At 39.6% G+C, this 25461-nt stretch overlaps 1 protein-coding gene across 2 annotated transcripts in view; it reads right to left on the minus strand.

Moving 5' to 3' along the window:
- Positions 1–25461, minus strand: part of ikzf5 (IKAROS family zinc finger 5) — a 143318-nt gene that overhangs the window by 49138 nt on the left and 68719 nt on the right. For both annotated transcript variants that reach the window (XM_046402062.1, XM_046402063.1), the window contains one exon: positions 6153–6329. In XM_046402062.1, the coding sequence (XP_046258018.1) occupies positions 6153–6329 (177 nt within the window). The remainder of the gene's footprint in view (positions 1–6152; positions 6330–25461) is intronic.

Below are 25461 nucleotides of genomic sequence, written 5' to 3' on the forward strand. Positions count from 1 at the left end.
GTAAATATAAATATTATAGAGATAAATATTATTTCTGTAGTTAAAATACGGGATTTCCTGATCACAGATGATTCAGTTCAAATGTTGTTAGTTTAAGTTATTATCTAATTATTAGGATAACATGTTCTAGTTATGAGACATTTTTCTTTGACGAAGACTGGGTGAATAGGACTAAATGTGAACGTTTAAATGTGGAGAACTAAACAGTACAGATGGAATAGGAGAGACATCACCATGGCTCTGATTCAGTTGGATATTTGTTTAACTAATGTAATCCCCTGAATCAAAGTGTTTGTCTGAAATTCACTTGCTCAGAACACCAATGTGTCAGCACCAAACAAAGCTGTACAAAAGCACACAGGCTTCATTTATCAAAGGGACCCAAACTAAACTCGCTCTGTTATTATTATTGATAGTCAGTGCCTCCAGCCTGTCTTATTTATTAGCTAACTGAGGATGAATGGACGACGGCCAGGCAGCACATATGATGCCAATTTGACCTTGTGTTTTAAAATATACACGCTGCAAACACCAAGCTAGGTAACTTGTCAGCAACACAGACTTAAAAACTTATTGACTGCGTCACTCGCTGATAGTATGGTGCATGTCATATTGGACTATAAGAAGAGGGGTCAGAGCGCTAGGACTAATGAAACTGTTTTGAGAGGGGGGAGTAGAGAGATGGATGTTGTTTTCTACAACATTAACCTTGCAAATGGCTGCCAGAGAGCAGTGATGCCTCACCCCACACACACTCTGGCAACTTCCTGATGGTTGACATTAACACCGAGCCAAAAATCTAAAACCATTAAAAATACCTGTACTCATGCAGGGAGCTAAAATGAAGTAATACATTTCCAAATAAATGAAAATCCTATTAGCATCGCAAACAGTGCTTGTGGCAAAACACTGGGTGATTTGAAAAGTGTCCCATGCTGTCTGCTTGTGGGGATGACAGATGAGGTGAGGACGATGTAAAGGGATTGGTGTGGAGCAGGGTTGGGGTGTTGGGAGCGGCAGCGAAGGAACAGACCCCAAGTTAAATCCCTTGAAAATGAGTAATCTTACATAATAATATCCTCATGTGTCTTGATAAGAGCAAACCCCGAACAAGCCGACAGCATCCGTCAGCACGGTCTATGAAAACCCACTAACAACGTTATGAATCCTGAAGGCAGTTATTGCCCTGGCAAATATGCTCTGTGAACCTCTAATTTGGCAGCTATATCTTCTTTAACGACACCATTAACAGTGGCTATCAGCACAACCGCATCCACGGCAACAATCCTGAAAAAAACCCATAATGTGAAACAACATTAAGATGGCTTCCTTGGACTCATATTGGAGCGCTGCTGTGCTGTTACACACATGAACAGGCTACAATCCCACACAACCACAGGCATTAAATTGTCTCTACTGACCACATTAGCTATCTGGTATTGTTTTAACTGGGAAGTAATTAACTGACTTGGTCAATAGGTAGGATGGAGAGCCAGTCTGCGGGGTGTTTATAGGTCCCAGGAGTCATGGCAGGGGTAAGAGGGCAGGACAGGGCTCATCTATCCAAACTCAATGACCTGACAAATCCTGCACTAAAGGCTCACACTCATATCAATTATTGATAAGAAAAAAGAGACTTGATTTAAAAAAAAAAAAACACTGCTGTCACCCATAACAACACATAGAGCTAATTTGTATGATACAGATTTGTGTCTGTTTGAGTACCCGTACTGCGTGTTTGTTTGAGAAAACGTGTTTGAATGTGCACAACCGTGTAGGTGTGTGTTAATCAGACAAGCTGAATGTGGTCCCTTTATATTTTTTAACATGCTGCACAGAAAGGCGCTGCGGATCAGTAAATGGCTCCCTTTGCTAATCATCTCTGCTGTAGCAAGGGAAAAAAGGGAGAGATAAATGTTTGAGTGGAGAGGTTGAGGGCGTCTTTTTCAGACCTGCCCCTACTGTCTGCGAATAAAAGCCTGAAAAGGAGCCACAACGATAGGCTAGAAGTGAGTCCAACTGGGCTTTGAAAACGCTGCCTCTTTTCCGGGCCTTGGTGCTAATGCATCTGACTCAAAGGCTTTAAGCCAGCCAAGAGAGAGAGGTGGGAAGAAAGAAAGAAAAAGGGAGAGAGAGAGGGGCAGAGAGACAGAGTACTGGTGCTACAGAGGACAAAGAGCTCCAAGGTGTGCACTCGGTATTCAGTAATTGGTAAAAGAAGCTTCATTTCTTACAGTGATTTCCTGTCTTTTTACCATCTCTGACAATCCTGACGCTTTTAATAGGGGTATGAGTAGGGGCTATTCTGTGCAACCCCCACACCCCCACCCCCCCTGAGTCCCCTCGAACACCAACCTGTCTGGCTGCTCAGCCTGACCACCCCTCCCGTCTCCTTCTCGCCTCACAAAATGGAAAAAGAAAAAAGCATTAACCATATTCTTTCTGTCGTTCTCTCTCTTTGAATACCTCAAGCCCCTTTAGCTTTAATCATTTCTGGATCAGGCTCAGTCCAAATAAGCCAAGCCATTTTCTGCACTCAATTACTCCCTTAACAGCATCAAAAAGAGAAAGGATTCAGGTATAGTGAGGAGAGAAAGAGGGTGAGAGGGAGAAAATTGTGAAGCATCTTCATCCACCGAAATGCTTTGAATGCTTCGAAAGGCTTTCTTTTTTAATGAAAAACCAGTAATAAGAGATGGTTCTGACTATAACAAAATGTTTACTGTCTGCTCGCTAGCTGTGAGCTCTTCCCTCTCCCCAGATAAATCGTCGAAGAAGAAGAAGGGGAATAAAAGCTTGTAGAAAAAGCTTGGGCCTCCAAATTACTACATTTCCACTGAATCCCCCTTTCATTACCAAAGAAAATATATCTGAAGGTACTTCACTGCAAAAGGTATTTTAATAATACATTACTTTTCTCATAACTACTCTTAACCTTTAAATACAATGCATTTTGGATGAATGCAGCTGTCATGGCTTGGTGTTCAGATAATGAGATGTCCAACTCTTATTTACTGTTGTCTGCCTCAGCTACTGGAGAGTCTGGAATCGTTCCTATACAGCCATACATGGAGATACAGCAAGTCAGTCCAAACTACAAATATTCTATGATAGGCCTGAATGAGGTCACAACTCCATCCAACGCTTCTGGATATTTCATAAAATGTATGCAGGAAGTGCAACTAAATAGGTTGCTCTTTTTCATAAAGTAGCACTCAATCTATAAGCATGGGCTTCGGGCTTGAAAATACTGCCCTGTTTTTCCTCATTGCCCAAATTGCCCACATTGTTCTAAACGGCCGCCAGTAGATACAAATCAAGTATGAAATGTGTGAACACCAACAGAGGTCAATAAAGCATGTCCACAGTAATATAATGTGATTGATTTTTCTCTGCAGCTCTTTCCATACAGGATTCTGCTATGTGCACATTGTCGATGATTACACAAAAACTGCTGATGGTTAATCATAATGGCTCAGGGTGAGCACTTTACTTTGGTGCTCCCTCCTTCTCATACACTGCGCTCATTTCCCCTCTTAGCCAGCCGATGGTCAGTGAGGTCAACGTGACACGCATGCATCCCAAAACGGCATCCACAGGGGCGAGAGTGGAAGCTGGCTGTTTGGATTCCTCACCAAGAGCCTCTACTGCCGCTGGTAGTTTCTCTCCACAGTCCCTCATTATATCAGTAGTGCTACAGTGGGTGCTGAGGTCGAACACTGAGAGCAGGGCGGCCGCTTTTCTAGGGTCCTCAACAAAGAAATAATATCTTTGTCTGCCAGAGGAATGCAAACAGTAAACAGAGAAAGTAAACAGGTATATGTGAACCTCTTGTGCTGCAATCAATACTCGGGTCTGGACCACGGAAGGAACAATTCCATGAAGTGTCAACATATTCTGTTTGAAACTAGTTTTTCATGTTCTGCATAGCTCTGAAACACTTTATTCTTGCCAAAGTGTCATCAGCAAAGTTTGCTATCTCATGGTGTTCTATTGCTGTTGTGCACTTTTACGAAATCAATATCTTCAGTCTGAGTGAGGAAATTGTTTGTTTGGTGCCAACAAAACCCTAACCACACATATTGTCCTCCAAATGAAGGCAAGTTACAAAAAAAGAAGGGGATAAGTAAAGGCACTGGACTCAAATAGGTTACTTTTAGCATCAAAGTAAAGAGAAGTTATGCATTTGGGCTGTGAAAAGCAAAAGGCCTGTGCAAAGTCTCTCTTTAATAAAATGCTCAAAATTATAGCGCTGGTTTTTGCTAGGACGATCATTTGCAGCATATGAACAAAGCTGCCAGCTATCTAGTGTGTTAATTAAATCTAGATGCCTTTTAATGCATTTAAACACCCACTTTATATTTTCCACTTTTCATCTGTCCACAACACATTTTTACCATTCCCTTATTATGCTCTTCAAAAGAAGAAAATCCGGGCCAAATGAATGTTCAGGAGAAAAGAACAGAAGCTTTGACTCCTAATGGGCACGTTAGCTCAGCAAAGTCGCTAATGGACGATGCTAATTATCAAAAGCTTAGAAGGCCTCACAAAGGGAGTGGATCAATATGTGACGTGGCGTGCTCCACTCATTCATAGATGTTGGATGATGACATTCGCTCGAATCACGGCACTAGACAAGAGTGCATTGTAGGGGTGGGATGGTGGTGGGGGACGAGGAGGGCGAGGACCAAGAGTGTTCTGTTCTTTGATTTCCAATGTGTGTTGGCTCAAAGAAGATACCTAATGCTTTAATAAAGGCAGACAACAGGCAAGGGGAAGAGCAATGTGTGGTGGTGAATAAAGGAAAACAAGGGAGCCTCGGTCTTATTGAAACTGGTTATACTGGAGGTTAACAGGTAGGCCCTGGAGACGACGGCAGTGGAAAAGCTGTTGAAAACTTTGTTAACTAGGCTTAGGTTTAGGAGGAGAATACTAATTTTCCATAAGCTGCAGCATATTATTAAACATTTTTTGAAAGTATAACTTGCTGGAGTGATCAACGATGGACTCCTGAAGATGCCTGTGTCTCCTGACAATGAAATACTAAAGGAAGGCCGGTTGAGCTGTAGATCCGTGACTACCAAAACACACATACATACATACACAAACGCACACCATAAAACTGTGATGGTAAGTTTTCAATGTGAAAATCATTTAATCCGTCATCTCAATCTTTGTGAGATAAACAGTTGGACCGCTACTTCAAGTTACATTTTGTGATTAGACAAATCCGAGTGGTGGATGCAATGTGCTTGGGCATTTTATTGTGGCAAAAGTTAAGCAAGTTTGAACCCTGTGCTGTTTTTGTGTGGGCTCATTGAAATAAGTAGGTGGACTGTGATTTTTCATCACTAAAGTTGAATGAATGAAGTCCTTTGTGTTTAGCTTCATATTGTTAAAACCATTTTGGAAATGTTACCAGTCATGATGAGGCATTAACACAAGAATAAGGAAAATGTTTTGCGTTTCTGCTGATGTACACGCACTATTTGACTGTAAAAGGCACGAGCAAAATCAAATGAAAAGATGAGTTTTGATGCATTTGTGAAAATGTTTTACCCAGAACAGCTTCCATTCAGGCCCCAACCTGAAAATGCTTGTGTGTCTGTTCAGTTTAATAACTTAATCAGAATGTGCCTGTTTCCAAATCTGCTTGTTTTCCAAATGTGTGGCTGACCTGCACATGCCTGTATTTGTGTTTTGTGTTTGAAATATCTGTTAAAGCCATTTCACATCTAATTTGAACCAAAGCACAGCAGCTGTGAACACTAATGTTTCCTTTTTTTGAAGCACACTGTGTAAATCCAGCTTGACTTGTGCTTTACATTATGAACGAAACTCCTTGGACAATTTGGTGCCATTGTAATCTGTGATACTACCTCCAAAGCTTGATCCTTGGTAGGTGCGGCACGGGCATACAGCCGTAACAGGCAAGTGAACATTCAAACTAAAACATCTGAACAGGTAACAGAATCCCCCACAACTTTGGGGGTAATTTGGACACAGTGTGGCACACGTTCTTTGGTGCAATATTCTCTGGATCCCTCCTCCTTCCTTCTCCTCCCCGGAGAGACCCATTGATCCGCTGTCTGGTGAGCCCTGTGGCTCCAGTATCAGGATAATTCCTGGAGGGATTGGTTTTCCCTTGTTACCTTGTAGTTGGGAGCCCTGTTCCTGCCCCTTCCTAATTCTCCCCGCCTTAACTTCCCAATGGCACTTTGCATGACCAGCAGACAAGGGTCTCTTTGTCCACTGTTTGAGGCAGGAAATGGAAGAGATGTAGCTGAAAGGTCTGAAGATGCTTCTCTTCCTCTGTCAACAGCCTGCACCTGTAGAATTTAAAATAACAACATGTTAAATATAAAGGTGTGTCATTGTCTATGTTCATTTTCAACATCAGTGTGAAGTGATTTATCCTGTCTTAGACTCAATGATGTCACTCATCTGTGTTTGATTAAAGTGCTAGAAATCTCTCTTCACCCGCTGTGATCATCACAAACTGCTGGGATCAGAGTGACAGCACGTTCATTCCAGTAAGGCAGATATTAAACAGAAATGGTCTCTCTAGATAGCTCGCTTCCTTAATTATTACTCTGATGTCCCTCTGTGCTTAGTCATCGCCCTCTTTATTCATAATAACTACATCTTCAAATTACCCATCCACTCTGCCTATTTTTCTGAACTATAAAATATAGTCCCCTCTTGCTATTTTGTGTATTTGCTGCCTTTAGAAGTTATTACTTGATGTCACTTGGTGTGCAGTGTCCCACATCATCCCACACCTACAAGTTCACAGAAACAGACAGAATGAATTTTGACCTAGTTTACTTGACAGTGAAACAGGGCAATAATTATGTTTTTCTCTCTCTCTCAGACACACACTTCAAATATGCTTAAAATGTTCCCTCCAATATACTGATATAAAAATCTAAATCAAAGAATTGCTATGATGCACCTCCATCCAAAATAATCATTAGCAAATATAATCATAATCATGACTAAACTTAACAACTTTTTATTAATTGGTTTAAAATGCATGAAAGAGTGGAAAACTAGGATGTAGTATGTTACATAGGCCACATCACTGTCGATTGTGTAGTGTTATAAAAATGTTAGCGTCTTGCAGTGTTATACCAAATTGTTTTCGGAACCTTGAGTAGCTTGCGTACGTTTCGTGAATTAGCTCGTGAACGAATCAAAAGTTCATCCTATGTGTCAGTTTTTAAATATTTAAGAATGGCGGTATAAGATTTTTTAAATTTTGAATTTCTCAAAGAAGAAATCATTCATATCCCAACAGTATCTGACACATCTTTGTCTTATCAAAGTTAAAACAAGTCCCATTTTAAAATGCTCTATTATTTAGTAGAAATACATGGCTCACTCAGTTTATTCTCCCCTGAGGAGACAAGCAAAACCAATATTTTAACAACTGAGGCAGGTTATATGGCCAAATTATTATTTTATGTTTAAGGAAGCATGCACATATGAGCACAAACAGTACAATCATACCCTCAAAAACCTGTGTACTATTCACCAAAATGAGAATTTAGACTGCCTGTGACACTGGACATCTCTTTCATTCAGCCCTCTTTTCCTCTTGCCCTGAAATAATGCTATGAGAGCTGCCTCTGCAAAAGTTCCCAGCACACAGGCAATTCTTATTTTCCTTTCATTGTCCCTGCTGGACAAGACAAACAAGCAAACAAGGCTCGAGAGTGCATCATTTCATTTCCATATAGATGAAAAGTGTGCAATGAAATAAACAAGTGTCCATTTGTACACAAGGCACAATGGTTTCCATCTTGATGCTTCAGTATTGTTCAAAGTGCTCTATGAATTACCTGAACAAAACACTAGATAGGATGATATTCACCACATTGTAATTCTAAAAGGGTACTAATAGATTTTGCCAGTGTCCAAGCACTTGAGACATGAAAGAGGTTAAAGCAACATGGGAACTGAGATGATAGTCTACCTCTTCAGTGTTACTCACACTAGATGTCATTATACTCACTTATCCACACTTGTGACAACATCCAGTTCCTTCTGGGTCTTGTAATGTTATATGTGCAACCTTGGATGCATTCTATATGAAGTATATTATAAAGATGTTCCGGCTGTTTAGATTCATTCACCATTTACAATATCTGTGTATCTGAAGACCTTTTACAGTGGTGGAAATTTAAAAAAACAACTACACCTTTGCTGCATCTATAAACTTCACTTGAAGAGAAATTAGAATTTTCACAATATTTTCTACTAAGACAAGACTAAGAAACGGCCTAAAATGACACATGTTTACATTCAAGTGCAGAGGACGAAGGAATGATCATATTTTTCATCAAAGAAGCAGCGCAATGTTGTTACAAAGCCACAAAGTCCACTGGTGAAGAGGGGCGGTGGTGGTTTGGATGGATAGGTCAATAAAACATCAGATTTTGACCTGAGAAATGACTGTTCATTCCCCATTTCCAGCCAGCATACACTGTTTGTGTGTTTTAACCATAATTGTGACCAAACTTCAGCCAGACAGTCATTTTAATAATGAAGTAGTTAAAAATAACCCACACATAGTCTTTTGCTAACTCTACCAAGTTGTTTTAATGCCTAACCTTAACTAAACCTTTACCGTAGAAGATCATAAAATGGATTCATTTTCCTTACACTAATTTGTAATGATTTTGGCAGTTACTAGCAAATGATGTCGTCCTGTGGCACCAGATCAGAAAAGACTTGTACATGCTGTTCTAAGGTACAATGATGAAGAATGCATTTTGGCGCATCATTTGGAGAGCTTGTTGGCTCAACATGGTAGTGTGATGCACGAGTAAGGGGTAAGGTTGGAAATATGCAAGCGCACAAAATAAGCACTTATCTAGAAATCTTGGTGTGAATATTGATGATGATTGTACTACTGGTTCCATGGGGAAAAACCCCCCATTTGATTATAGAAAGTTCAGACTGCAGAAACCCATAGGCGAGCTCTGATAGATGCAATGATCAAGGTTCATATTCCTTTGATCTGGACAAACCCAGTTCTTTACCAAACCTCTCAAGACCAGTTTCTGAGCTTACACACACCAGCATCTCTCATCTTATGATGAAAAAGCTTGTGCGGTACATGCAGCTAAACAATATTTCACTCCCAGGTTCCAGGTCCCATTTGAAGAGATCACATCGGGACATGAAAGCATTCTTTTTTCTTATATCCAACCCCACTCATGTTTGCCTGAAGCGTCGATCCTCTGATGGTGGTAAATGAGTTAGAGACAATCCAAGTCTTGGGTTAATGGAGTAGTGAGCTGTTAATGCTGCTCGAGTGGTTGTAACAAAGCACTGAAGAGACACAAAATGCAGAAATCGAAAGAACACCATACTGTCTTAGACATGCTGGATGACTGGAGATAAGCACAGACAACACATTTGCAAGATGTTCAGAACTGAAGAAAGCCAGCAGGCACTACATCCATTACAACTGAAACCTAAACTTACTTAGAGTTTTAGTATCCAACTGCTGACAACAGTTGTTAGCCAGTTGGAATGATTATTGTGGCAATGTTTGATTAAGCATCCTGAGGTAAATTATGCTAATGTAACTGTTGAATAACTTTTCTCTTCTCACAAGAGGTTAGTTGTTTTTAATCTCAACCAATTAGCGCATTAAACACAAAGTGCTACAGAACTGAGCAATACTGGAACAAATGAGCCCACCAATCTAATTGGGAATTGATGAATGCTTTAAAGTGCTAGCAGCCAGTGCTATTGTAATTCAAAACAAGACAAAATTAATCACAATAATTTCTGGGAGAGAAAGTTAGCATTAACATAATTGAAGCGGAGAGGATAAAAAGGCCATGGCAGCTTCGGGGAGCACGGCTAATCAGTTATCCTCCATGGTGGAAATTGTTTGTTATTCCAATTAATTATCCACTGTACTTAATCACCTAAATTGCAACAGAAAACAATTTTATGCCTTTTTTCTCAGGCTTTCATATCACAGAGGATGAACTGTCCAGGGCGGTTCAGTGGTGGATGGGAGAGGGGTCACTTAAATGGCAACAGTGGGAGCAAAAGTGACAAAACACTGTGTGTACTCTTGAAGCTAAAAACTAGCAAGTTTAAATTTTGGTATGCTTACTTGTATCATTAATTTCTCTTAGCTTCACTTCTTAAAATGATACTGCCTGTCACCTTTGTGTGTGGTAAGAGATGCACTTTTTACACCACTGGTTCATGAATAAATGGCTTGAAAAACTGGAATTCATTGGCGGTGATACAGCCTGCTGTATATTCTTTGTGTTTTACGATCCCATTGCAGGTATGATAGTCCTGAACAAGCAGCAACATTTATCCTGGACATGGGCATGATTGTAATGATGTTGGGAGAGAATGTATCTGTTGCTTTCAGAGCATGTGTTGCCAATGCAGGCGCAATGGCATTAGCAGCAAAAAGCCATGGAACATTAACCGCTCCCAACAGAACTTCCAGATGGATTTTGTTCTAATGGCATCATTATACGCTAAATTAAAAGGCGGGTAAATGGAAGTGCAAAAATTTAAATGACTGGAAAAAAATCTCTCAAGCTTGAGCTGTCTTTAGTGGAGGCCTCCGACAGAGAGATTGGGAGCCGAGCCACGCAATGAGTGTTAATCATACGCATATATAAAATAGTAATGAAGGAATGAATAGTACAGTAGGGTGGCAGTACACATTATGTTCTGTTATGTTTAACGCACCAACTGAGACTAAAATGGCTGCTTTGCAGATGATGTGTTCAGCTTACATTTCACTTGTTAACCTGTTAGATAATCTTTAAGTGATTTCCAAAGCTAACGTGGTGATTTTATGAAATTACCATATGCTTCAGAGACTGGCTTTCCTTTGTCATTGTTTTCTCAGTATATAATGATTATAATGAACAATCATCATCATTACATGCTAACATTTTTCTTTAAATTTTTTTTCTTTTCTTCTAACTGATGCTATGACCTTTCCCTTCACCACAAAGTTGGATTTGATAAAGTACCTAAATATGGTTGTAAAACTGTGTTATTACACTCAATGGGTGTGTAAAAAGTACTGTCAACACCAATCACAGACAGAGAGCATATGAACATCTAATGAATGTTTTGCAAATGTAGCTTCACCATACAAATAATGTATTACTATTTCTAATGCATATAATTAGTTCAAAATCGTGTTTTTTAAGCAAAGCTCATAAAATAAGCCCTGTTCCTCATAACTGGAGGGAGGCCACAGTGACAATAGTGCACAGAAACATGAATGCAATACGCAACTGTGAGCGCAGACTCTGGGTCACCTGAGGTCCTGACCCTGACTGAGACCTTCTGACCTGTGTCTGGGCCTCGACAGACACTCGTGGCCTTAACCTTTAGCCTCTGACAAGCTGTTGTGCCCAAAACCATGTATGAGCTCCCTGTGTAAGGTCTGGTCCTTTCCTGAATCGATCAAACACAAGGAATGAACTTTTGCAAGGAAAGAACAAGGTCATCGGCATATAGAGGCCATCAGATGACACATGTCCTTGTTTATTGCATTTTCTCATTTGGAGATTTTAATCCCCTGTCAAACAGATCCCTGTGTTTAAATTCTAAAAAAGGGAAGTTGTTAGATGAGAAACAGTTAGTAACACCTTATTTATATGCTTTACATTCTGACAGTGAGTTTCTTTGTTAAAATTGCTCTCAGGAAAGAGCTTCAACGAAAGTAATCGAGGCTATGTTTTAAATCATAGGTACAGAGCATTTTGTATTGCTGTGGGAAGGGTCGGCAGCACTCACTGTTGTGAAGAGGGATGAAAGAGAGGGAGTTTGAGCCGCTACCCTCTGACCCGATAATTAAAAAAGGAGAGATTCAACAAACGCCATTATCAAAACAACTCTCCTAAACCCATTCAACATGACTTATTTCCTGAACACATAACAGCTAATGTAACTGAGCAACCCTCTTGGTAATGATTGCTACTAATGTTCATATTGTCTACATTTAGCATGTTTTTTTTTTAATTGTGTGGGTCATTTTTAGTTGCCGCTCTCATGTGGCTCTGACTGCTATCATTGGCTCTTTATCTCTCCAAATAGGCAAATTTTGGTTTCAGTGTTTTCTCTGTACCCTGCATCACAACTCCATCGCCACTAACATTTATGTGAATTTAACTTTCATGTGAGGCATAATTTTTGTTTGATATCACCCGTGTCTACGTCCTGTTCCTTGCCCTTCTTTTGAGTGTCCCTCCATCATGTTTGTCTGCCTTGACAAAAGCTTCATCAGAGATCCCAGCCATCTCAGTAATTGGCTCCATTTATTTCAAAGGTAGATTTAATGGCGTCTCTTATTTTTCAGCAGCGTGTTGAGGATTAAAATAGATCACAATGCCCCTTTTCACGTGGTTCTATTTTCTTAATTTTAGAGGTGTCCAATTATTAAATTATTTTCACTTTTTCTTTCATCTGCAGTGTACAATAAAGTGTACAAACCTCTTTAGTTAATAGTTGCATTGGCAGTGTGTGTGTGTGTGTGTGTATTCACTGTCACGTTTCTGTATTTGTGATTTTGTGTGTCTTCATGCATTGTAAATACTTAAATGTGTTGTTTAATTATGCAAGTGTGTACTGTATGTTTGTATGACACCATGCATTTTGTGTCTTCTACATTTACTTGTCTGTGTGTGTTTTAAAGGCCATTTCCATATCCACTGTTCACACTGCAGTGGGGAAAGGGGGGGCAGGGGTACCAGACACCCCCCAATCCTTTTATTACACACCACAAAACATCAAAAGCCACGTAAGCAACCAAGGTGGAGAGAAATTACTTGTGTGCGATTTCTCTGCTTCTGACTCTCATGTCAGCTCTCCCCTTTATGTCAGTAATTGTGGGTGATTATTTTAACTGTGAAAAGGGTAGCAGGTAATAGAGGCTGATTAAATCCAATGGACAGCAGCCCAGACAACCCTTAAGACACAGCCATGTAATAATAGTGAGAGCCAGCATCACCTACACAGCCTGTCCACTCACCTTATTTTCTGTGACATGAGGCCAGATGCAATTTAATGCATTTATTGTGGTTTTGGTCCCCATATTGACAGCTGTAAACAGTTGTGGTTAAATTGAATCTTGCAGCCCTGCCATAGTTCTCTATGGTAAATATTATGTTACAGTGCCAAAATGTGCTGGCATACTCCAAACTGAGAAGAATGCACACACACACACACAAGGAGATGATATACTATCATTTGTTAACCACAGGCTGATACAACAGGGATTAATGTCAGTGCTGAGATTTCTCTTTCACAAAAAAAAAAAAAACCCAAAAAAACTAATATGAAAACTGTTGCTGCCAAGAAGTACCAACTCATTTTTCATTCCTAAACAAGACACCTTGTAATCTCAACTTGAAAGATCCAGTTCAAAGACCTGTTGGAACAAGTGCAATGCCGTCATAATAAATAACCAGATAACACGTTTATGTGAGCTGCTATGACGTGCTAATTTGTTTATCTTATTCAGGGGTAACATTTACATGACTGATTACCCAGTTGAAAATGTCCTATTGTTCAAAGGTGTGCTTAACATCACATAAGAGTATGGGGAAAAAATACATTTACACTGCAGAAATGCCATATGTGAATGTCTAAACTAATAATGAATTCTTTATGATTACTGGGAGTATAGTTTTTTATATATACTTTTACTTTTTTTTGACATTTATCTCAAGCTTGCAATCGAGGGGTAATTTTTTGCAAAGCATGTCTTTTGTGTTCAGTCTGAAGGGAACCAAACAAACTAAACAAGCAACACCTCAGGTGAATGTCATTATAAGTCCACATGAAAATGACTTTGTGTGAATGGGCTGTTGAAATGCCTTACTGTACTGTTGTTCGCAGAGCTTAAAATAAATGGCAACCTCCTCTCAGAGTACTGAACATACAGTCCCTCTCAATGTTCAGTTTATTTTCATCCACTAATTCCCAAAATCTAAAGATGAAAATGAGAGAAATTGGTTTCATCTTACCTCTCATATTGATATTTGACACTACCGTGTTGAATTGTGTTAAAGTTTTACGGCAGAAACAGTGAAAATTCAGTCATACTGCCTGAAGCGTGGCTCACTATTTATTTAGAAAAAGCTCTCCAGAAATTAAATCACCATCTACTGAGTTTGGAGTGAATTCTAAATGTGATCTTTATTGATGAACAGGGCTGGTTGAGCAGGCCACGAGCACAAAGAAGTCAGTCTGTTGGTGGTGGTGCAGACGCTGATATAAATCACTTCACCTCCATGCTATTAACTTTTGAAGCTATAGGGAGGTTAGGAGTGAGGCTGCTACAGGAACATCCCCTACAGAGACCCTTGGTGGACGGGGGACTTTACACCCAAGTAAACAACTCTCCCTGCCCAGAGGGCAGCACCAACAATACCCCATCCATTACAAAGAGCAGAGAAAGAAAGAGGGTGGGAAACAAGGAAGGGAAAGAAACAACAAACATTTATTTACTGTCACTGTTGTCACTTTTTCAGCCATTTTTTTCATGATTTACGATTGGCTCGGAGAAGCTTGAGGTGAATTGATTGGGTCAGGTGAATTTAAGATAGAGGCATTGGTTCTGGTGTGGAAGCAGCTCAAAAAAAGTTGCTTATGGAAAGAGCTAGAATATACAAAAGAATGAGCGATGAAACATTCATCATTTTCCATGACAAAATGGGAAAAGCCACCTTGTCAAAAGCTTGCAGCTCTAGGAGACAATAAAGCAAAAACGCATGCTAATATCCAAGGGTTTTGCCTAGAAAGCAAAGAATGGAGCACAAACATCTACTTAACATGAATATGAGTTCTTCACCAGGAACTTCTGACCACAACTATCATTACAGAGAGGAAAAAAGCCATCTCAGAAATAAAGTTCTTGTTTCTTGGCAAACAAGAGCCTTGAAGAATGTCTCAATCAAACACAAGTCTTCCCATTCATGAAGAAAAGGCACCTGTCATCTCCCCAGCACTGAATTATGTCTCGGCTCCTGCGGGTTGTGCGATAATGAGAGTCTGATTATTTTAACTACTGGTGTCCACCGATCACCTCACCCGAGGGGTATAAAAATGACATTCCAGAAATATCTGTACAGTAGATCCGCCACAATTTCTCTGAATAGCTTGAAAACCACTGTGACACTGCATGATATAAAGTATCCAGTGGTGTTTAAACCCATTCATTCCTTGAACACAATGAGTATGTTGAGCTAAACTCATATGAAACAAGCACACACATGCAGCACATCCATATGCAAACAATAACATTTCTACTCTGTTCAATCAAAGGACTTTGATCTTTTGGTTATGTCGTTGGCAAATGTGAATGAACAGATTTAGTTATGTTGTGTCTGAGGGTACAGAGCTTGTCTGGCATGAAAAGTACAGTATAAAGTATCCACATCTTCCAGCTATGAACTCACCTGGATAAAGTGACCTGATGCAGGATGTATCATCTTTGCCATTTTTCTTTAAAATTATGTCTAGATCATGACTCATATTTTTAATTTAACACCATTTTTACTTTCATCTTTTTGATTTGTGTCTGCAGTACCTTTCACATTCTCAAGCTGGCATATTTTAGGTTATTTCGCAATGTATTAAGTTACAGCCTGCGGAGATTCAACTGTCCCTGTTACTGGTATTATCAGGACACAGGAAACTACAATAAGGAGGAAGAAAACTGTTTTCTGTTCTTTTCAAGCAGCTTACATCACGTATTTTAATTTTAAGCCCTAATTAATGGCTGTTGTGCATGTGAGGGACGCTCGCCACTGTTTCTCGCAGTTATCCCACTAATACATTGCCACGTTGGTGTCATCATTTAATGCAGTTAGAGAGTGAATTCCACTGCCTGTTTTATAACATCTGACTGTGTACAAGCACTGAGTGACAGGATGTTCATTTGGGACTCTTGTTTGATTTTGCTCACATGCTGCTTGTAAAATGTTTTGCTTGATATTCATTTATTCATCCATGCAGATGATGGAAGTGAAAACTGAAGGTTCTGAGGTTCTCTTCTCTGCTCTTATTGACTAGTCTGATGTGAGAAGAATCTATTTAAAATCCATAGTTTCACAGTTTATTAAACTGATTTTATTTTCTTTATATGTGTGAAATGGAGACTGAGATACAACATTTAACAGTGACAACTGATGCACATTAACTCTGTCTCTGCATGCTAAACCTTGTGCAACATTTTATGTGAAACTGACCAGGGTGCTTATTTGGACATCAGACCAACATGTTATACTGGCACCAGATTTAAATGGTTTTAGGCTTTTTAGGTTTTACTTTTAATTCTTAATTTTTGTGGACTGAAGACAATTGACCTGTGAGTCAAAGCTGCAGAGAGAACTCGAAAAGTAAAGGCAGAATGGCACTGTTAGCGGGGAGAGAAGGAATGGAAAAAAAAAAGAGGTACAGCAAGTGATTATTGAGAAGACAAAGACCCCGCTGTCTTGGGTCTGACAGCACCCTCTACATCAGGTGGCCCCATCCCTCCCTCCGAGCTCACCATCCAATTCCATCCAGGCAAGGGAATTTCCTCCTCCCCACCACCCACCCATCATTCATTTATCCCTCCATTCATCTCTCTTTTCCCCAACAAATGGAAATAATAACACACAACAACACAACAACCAACAGTTCGCTGTCCCTCCTTTCTCCGATCTCATATCCAAATCTTAGCTCCTCAGGATGACGGTTCTTTTGATCAGACCTCTCAAGTCAGTCCCAATGGTGGAAAGAGATACGTCTGAATCATGCAAAGAATGTAACTGGCAGGTTTTGGTGTGGTCTCGCCATCCTGTCTGCCAGCGCATTCCGTACAGTGCAGGCCAACCGTCGAGACGCCTGTGTTAACGCAAGTATTCAGTGTCGCAGACAAAGCCGGTTTTGCATTACATTAGATTAATCAGACACTTTGAGACAACCGGCCAACTCACAATAGAATTACAGATGAAGCACTTGCTTATAGAGGTTTACATTCTTAAGATAAGCAGGGACAGGAGTTGTTGACTGTGTGCCTAAACATTGTCTGGATTGGTTCCAAAGGACATGAACTAGATGGCTGACTACTCTTACCAGTGAATTTCCCCATGCCTTCAATCTCAGCTGTTGTTATTGAATAAGCTGTTTGTGAAGCGTGAGTCACATGTGAGTTCATAGTTTTTGTTGGTGATGTATTAGCTTACAAATAAACAAATTTGATGTTTTAAATTTTTTCTGATTCTGATACTTGTTTTTGTTTGTTCAGCTGAGGCAACTCTCCTGACAAATGGTAACTAGCTGCTATCGATCGAGCAAATGCGAATTCTTCAAGAACTACTGTTAGATTACAGGATGCCTTGTTTACCACAGTCACTAAACCCTTGGGACATCAGAGAAGACTAAACTAAAGGACTGAGTTGTTTTTGGTACAGTCAACAAATCCCATGAAAAGACTAAAATCAATCATGTTTTAGTCCATATCTTCATACCTTCCAAAATCTCTTGCTGGTGTCAGCCCCAAGACATAAATCTTTTTTAAAAAATGAAAAATAAATAAGGCTATGACTATATATTGCCAATAAAAAAACTGAATAATTTTCTTTAAACAGTCTGGCACTGTAGTTTTTAGAAAAAAACCCAGAAAACATTACTCAAAAAGCAACGGATTTGGAGTTCAATAGGGTATTTGTAGGATGGGTTGTAAATGGTTAACTCAGAATGAACTAGAGTGGCCATATTAGTGGTGACAATGGGAAGTGTCAGTGCAACAGTGTGGTACACTGATGTGTTTCAATAATTTTTAAACATAAGTGTTTGGCACAAAGGAACGAGCTTTATCAGGCTTTGGCTACGCAGGAAATATCTGTTAATGGGATCAATTCATTGTTGATTTTGGTTGTTTTTTTATGGGATTTGTGGACAATAAGAAAAAGATTCAATATCACTAGAATTATCTTGTAAGTATAAAGGATTACAAAGATCAGTCCAGTGTATTGCACCTGGCCACAGGCAATGTGGAGGCAGAATAAAGTGCTTCAAAAAAAAAAAAAAAAAAGCACATTCAGATATCTTTCCCTGCCAGGAGATCGGGCCCCTTGGGGCGCAGACATCGGACAAAAGAGTTTTAGCTCACACTTGTGACCCAGTGAGCTATGTGCCCTACAGCGTGAACACACAAAGGGAACAACACAGGTGACTCTACACATGCTCCTGTTCTGCTTTTTCAACACTTGTACTCTCTGTCTCTGTCACCTCGTGCTACTTAGTGACATCAACCTTTGGTACACTGACAACCGAGTCTGGGTTTCAATTTACATGCAAGAGGTCTTCTTAACTCTTTGCAAAGAGTCCATCTTTCACAGGCTTTGATGAGTAAAATTCATCATGGCGTATACTGTAGGAAACACAAAGTGTCATGAACTATTTTGTCGCAATAAAAGGTTGATAGAAAAATGCCTCCAAATTCAGGGGTATTTTTGAACAGCGGTGTCACTTTCTTCTTTCTGAATTTAGTTTCAATTGTACCAATGGACAATACAAGGGTCTCTGGAGATGTGGCGATAAGAGGTCGGGACCTGAAACTGGACCCATGTGCATAGAGTTTCAGTCACAGGTAATCTTTCACATTATTTTCATCCTCCACACCCAAATAAATTCACCTCTGAATCGCTGACTTAAAGTCTTAAGCGTTTCTTAACCGTTCTTTTCCTGATTTGATTGCCTGTTAAAAGCCATGCATGTAATTAAGGAGTCACAGTGAAAGAATGAATGAACGAGACAGAAAGAAAGACAGATATGCACAATTTTGAGGGAAATGTTACAGACAGTTATTTGACTGACACTTAAACTGGCATTGAGTAATGACACATACTTTGTGAGTGCCGGGGGATGTGTCATCACCTGCATGTTTGCTATTCAATCCGCACGGCCTTTTCCTTGTTAATTTACACAATAGATGAACATGAGCATGCATGGGGCCACAGTTTCACCTGGAGCCAACAGTGCAGAGTTACAAGTGAACTCAGGATAGAAAGGTAAAGTCAGTAAGGTCTTAGAAGCAGAGTTAAAGGGAGGAAATGTGTTCATGTAGGCGCTGTCAGTGTATTCCAATGTCTAAGGTATGTGGTATCACATTAAAGTGCAAAATCAGTGCATCGTGATAGAAATGTACAGATAATGTTACAGAAAATGGGGATACGTCACTGGCAGTGCCCAGAAATGTACATCATTTATCCACCCAACTTTATCATTATATCATCATGTAAGATATATAATCATATTATACGGCATAATATAGAAATTGTGGGGTTTTATTTTCCAGGTTTTTGTCAGATGTTGGGAAAGACACTGTCTTAATTTAATCTGGGTTTGGGAATTCCCAGAGTATTTACGGCTATCATTCCTGTCTGGGCAGCGTTGTGTGATGAGCTACCTGATGCAACCAGACAAACAGTATGCCTGCACGGACAGCATTAAGGAAACTAAATGAAGCACACATGCACTTATAGGTAGACACACACGTATTTTCCACATCTTGGAAGGCTGTATCACTCAAAGTCCATATTTTGTTGCATTGTTTGATCACAAGCCATCCACTCCAACCCACACCTGCTCTCCAACACAACTTGGCATGTAGAGCACAAAAAAAAAATCCCACCACAAACATCTGTTTTCAGCCAAAGCCCCATTAGATGTGTTACGTGCTGCTCGGTGACATGCACCCTTTGGCTTAATCACAAGATTTGCAAAGTTATGACCTCAATCACCGTTTCCAACTTTAAAATAGCTCTGCCTTCAGCCCGACTTGGCTAACAGGAAACCATTAAAGCACCAGCAATTACCATTCCCATCCATCCACACGGTCCCTATTTTATTTTAATCTGTTTAAGTGCATTTTCTACGCAAGGTTAAAATATGAATCCCCGCCGCCCCCTCCTCTCCTCGACGAGGCAGGGTTTTTCTGGCTTACTTGAGAGCACAATTTACGACTGATTTAATTTAGCCTCCGCAAACATTTCTAATGACATTAGGCCCAGTGCATATACTGACTGCCTCTCCCTCTTATTCCATTAACTCCTAAATCAGGTTTAAAGACTATACTGATGCTGGATGCTATTATGGGTGATTATCAAAACAACAGACAATGGGGCAAAGTGTTTACTAACTGGTTTAGCCATAATTTTGCGTAACCAGGACAGATGGGAACACTACAAATTACAAATCAATCTTTTAAATAATGAAGGACCTCACAGCGTGCTCACTCAGTCACATCTATTGTCGCATGAAGCACAGCATGTACAGTTTGTACTAAACCATTTTTTACCTGAATTTTTCCTGATGGATGAAAAATGTCATAAAACAGATCCTGGTATGACTTTGTCTAGATAAGAATAAAAAAATAACACCCTCTATCCTGTGCTCAGGATGATCTCAAAACAAGGTAAATGCTGCACCTTTCTCAGCTGTTGTTCATTCATGACTAAAACCTCAAGTGCCCTCTTAGATCACGCCTATTCAGCTTGTTTGACAAGGACTAATGACGGCCGTCCATCTGCATACATGCTTACAGCTGTCTCCCGTCCTCATCCAGGTAATGATTGTGTTATTAACCCTGAACCCTTTTTCAAATTGTTATTAACTGCTGAGGGAGGGAATGGGACTCAAACTGTCTCCGCTCACCTGTCACCGTAGCACTGCTGAGAATAGTTTGATCCCGCTTGGATATCAGTCATTGTCAAAGACAGAGCTGGGATGGAGAGGAATCCCATCCACACACAGATGAGACCGAGATGAATTCTTTTTACTGAATGTTTTGGTGAAATAATGTTTTTAGGGTCTCATGTTTTGCCACATCAGCAAATAATATACCTGTCATCACAATGCTGTGACTCAAATGGAGGGCTGCATTGACTTTTTCTTCAGTGGATAAGAAAAAAAGTAAAAGTATAAACTGAATATCATTAGTTTGTTTTCTGTGCTTAATTTTTGCTACCCTCAATGGATATTTATAAGTTCAAAAGAGGAAAAAAGATCACAAAGAGCGTTTCTTTTTCATTTTATACCTTATTAGGTTATTTGAGTGCTAAATGTCACTTTGCCACCTGAACATACCAAAGTACAGATCAAGGCTGCTTCAGAAAGTATAAAAATCCCCCCCTGCTTTTATGTTCATAATGTACACTACTGGTTGCCAGTAAGTAACTTTGATAGGCTGTGTTTCTGTCTCTGTTTTCTAAAACACTACATTATACCAACAGCAGAATGTCATTTGTCAGTGACTCCCAGAACTACATAAAGGACCATTCCCAAAACGACATGCATGTTACATATGTGATGTTATATTACATATGTGACATAAATTAAGAATGTGTTACTTTGTTAATGAAATGGTCGCAATTTGGTTGCTTTACGGTAAAAAAAACAACAGGAAACAATCATGGTTTCGGTTAAAATAAGTATGTCACGTTACTTACGTGACGTACTACACCTGTCTTCCTCCTGTGCTCCTGTCATAAATACTAGAGGTCAGTACCAACACAAACATATTTTTAGTAGTTAAATAACTGATCAGTGTTGTGGATTTTCTGGTGATGACAAGCTGGTGGTTCTGTGTGTGTGTGTGCATGTGTGTGGATCTGAAGGGTCAGAGGTGAGGTGTACAGCCGCAGGTTGGACAGGACCTTGTGGCCTCTCCCAGTGATAGATATGCTAATACCCTCCTTTCAGTCCACTTCACTCCCTTTATTTTCCCCAATTAAAGCAAACGCCAGTGAAACTATAATTAAGCCATGTCCAGGCAAAAGACTGCCTGCTGCTTTTAATGAAGTCCCATTGATTCTCCCTTTATTTGCTATTGGTCTCTCTATAACATCCACAGGCCTGAAATAAATGGGAGTTAAAAGTGCAGCTCTTCCCATCCAAGTTGTACATTGTACTGGACTGTTTAATTAAAAAAATCAAGTGACGATGGCTCTAAGCGCATACAGCATAATATATCATGTGTGTATGTAAATTTGTGTCGTTCACGCTCTTGTATGTGTGCATACGTGACTGAGTGTATGTGTGTGGCTGCAAATCACGACCCAGCTGGTCTGTAGGCTAATGAGCAGAACTACTGTTTCCCTCTCTCAAGCCTGAATGGGAGAGAGCTATAAAAGTTTCCAAACAAAACCCAAGCAGACTCTCTTATTCGTCAAACAGAGATGACCTTGTATAATCAATACCTTACAATTAAAAAAAATGTTGAAACCAATTAGCCAGATTGAGCTATTGCTAAAGGCAAAATTGGTCTGATTGGAAGTTCAATGTGAGCACAATTAAAGATAAAAGGTTTGGTCAGGCTGAAGGGCAGAGTCAAACTGTCAATTGAGTAGAATTGCAGCTGGAGATACTCAGATACGACAGCTCTAAAACGGCACTGTACATTTAATTTAAAAATCTGTCAATCTGAATTGAAAGTTTTGAACGGTACAACACAGTTTGTTGTTAATGATTGCAATGCTTGTGATCTAGAACGGTAGCCTATAGGTATCAAAACTCATAGCTTAAACCTGGAATCCACAGACATGACATGTTGTATAATATCTATAATATCCAACAAACTTTGGATGTCATTCCCATTTTTCTGAATGTTTTTGAGCGATATGAGTCGACACTAGTTCATACTTCTCTCATTCTCTGCAGAGAAAGCACTGCTTTACCTTTACTACCTTTTGCTTGAAGCCTGTTTGACAGCCTTTTGTTGCAGCAGGTAGGGACTTGTGTCAGCTTGACTTGAAAGATGTGGAAGGAAGGTGTCACGATGAACTTCAAGCTTAATTTTTTTTGGAAGGGCAAAATTTCATAAGCTTTGCATGGCAATATGATTGAATGTGTGGATTGATTTGAAGAACCTGCTTAAACCTGGTGGGGCACTGACATACTGGTGGGAGACTTTGTCACAACCAAGAAGGTACACTTTCAATAAATGGATAAACATGTCAAACTGGAACCTGATGCAAGCTACAAAAATCACATCATCTACATTTATTCTGGTTTGGGAAACATTAAACTGGTTGTTAGCAATATTTTTATTTGCAATCAGCATTACAATTAAAAAGTGCAGATTCTTGCAGTGCTGGTAACAACAACATTTTGTTTGGGGATTTTTAAGAAACCTTTATTGACTGCAAATTGAGTGACACTACACTCATTAACTACTTTGCTTTGGAGATGGTTACCAATCTTGTTGTATAAACACACAGTTCTTCCAACTGGGCTAAGCTCTCCAGGTTGACAGATGTGTTCAGTCCACATATTGCATGGTACAGCAGCCAGACTAAAACATAAACTAACATGTACAATCCAACATTCCTTATTGTCAATCACAAGCAGATACCTCTCTGAATGAATCTAGAATATTTTAACTTAGAGACCATTTGACATAATTTTAATTTGTGAGTTAAAACAACATTATGCAACTATTTTACCTCAAAATAACCACACTGACTTGACTCACATAGGAAACACTTTCTCACTAACACAAATTCTGCAACACATTTTTAAATATGCAAATCATACTTGCAAATAATCTGAACATGTAGCAACTTTCTGTATCTGTTTGATAGGTTTCTGCCCCAGTGTATAGCAGTTTTGTTTCTGTTTATTTCTTCAGGAATTTGGTTGGTTGAATGGTAAGACAACAGGGTCTTCATAAGGCACTGAAAAATTATGTCGTCTTGTAGGTAGTGACATGCGATCATAAAAAACTGATGTCACTCTGAAGGAGAGTTACAAACAAAGTATTTGTCATTTAATTTGGAGGACTTGTTGGAGACACCAAACTCTGTAATCCAAAATAAGTAACCAGATAATGCACCACCAGTGTTAGAGAAAGACTCAAAGTACAGATCTTGTGCAACTGTAAATTACTTTTCAAATCGAAAGACCACTCTCACTTTGGACTCATTTTTCTCTGCTTGGACAAAAGTAATGAAGCATGAATACAGAAGATACATGCAGAAAGTGCTTTCACCATTCTTTTTCTTTCTTTTTTTTTATCTTATTCAGTCAACAGGCATGTTAACAAGGCCAATATTAAAAACACATTTCTTAATACGTCAGCCTGTGTATAGCATTGTAATGGGTATCACCTCAGAATTGAAGGCACATTAGTTTAAATGCAGTGCAGAAGCTTCTTGCTCATGCCTCCTATGCCTAAAATGTGCACTGAAATTACCCCAAACGAATATCATCCTCTAATGGATTAATAGCAAGATTTGATAAAAAGCTATTATGAAGAGTAAACCTACAACAAAGAAAGATCGGGATGGTGGAGAGACGGAGAGAGGAAAAAAGACAGACTGGTGCACCAAGCTTAATGGTTTTCCACCTGGGGGAAAGAGTAATTTAAACACGTATATTGTACTCTTATTGAGTACATTTTGTCTCGCTCACCACAGAAAATGGCTCCAGCCTTCTTTTTTTGTAGCTCAATGAACAAAAGAACCCACACAAAAGAACAGAAACATTTTAAAGCCTGGCATCATATCTACCAAAGACACCATCAACAAGCTCAAAATGATGCCCCCCCCCCCCCCCGCCATTTCCCCAGCCTTTTGTCTCCCTTTTCTCTCCACTAAGTAACCACCCTTGTTATATAATTAAAAGCACAAGTAGTTAATGCAACTGTTGTCCTTCAAGCATATCTTCTTTTAAAACAGTATAAACTGGTTTGGGCACTGGCCAATATGAAGCATGTCACTGATAAGTAATATTAACAAGCTTAAACAAAATGCACACCTTTGGAGACAGATATGAAATACATTTTAAATAACAAGAGCTTGATAATGTACCTCTCTTTCTCTGCCAATCCCCCCCATCCCCCGCTGTTTTTCCTCCTCCTTTCCCCCCTTTTCATCCTCCCTAACAGATCTTCCGATAAATTAACTGCTTTTTAGTTTGCAGCTCCGGTCCCCATTAATCCATACGGGGAGAAGTGTAGTCAAGTTACACTAGAGAGAAGAGAACTGGTACATTTTAGCGATGCAATTAGGGCCCATTAGTCTTGGCTTTAATTAGAAGGCTGGAGCGTTGATATTTCAAGTGCTGGTTTGTGCTGGTGTTGTGTTTCCCCGCAGTGTCGCTCGTCTCCATCCTGGAGTAGGAGTCTGTCTGGCGCATGTGCCGACTTGTGATTTTTTAGATTTGTTTCTAATCTGGATCTGTTACCATACTTTGCTGTTAAGTTCTGACTTTTTGGCCAACGGTCATTTTTTAATAGAAGAGATAACATGTCTAATGAAGGGAGAAGACAAGGACAAAACAAAGCAGGAAAGGTGCTTAAACATGGGGCTATTCAGAGGAAATTAGCTCCATAGGGGAGAATCAAAAAACTGCAAGAGGGAGGAAGAGGGGCAGAGAGCAAGAAAGGGAAAAAAACGA

This window comes from Scatophagus argus, chromosome 10, assembly GCF_020382885.2.
Source record: "Scatophagus argus isolate fScaArg1 chromosome 10, fScaArg1.pri, whole genome shotgun sequence".
NCBI lineage: Eukaryota > Metazoa > Chordata > Actinopteri > Scatophagidae > Scatophagus > Scatophagus argus.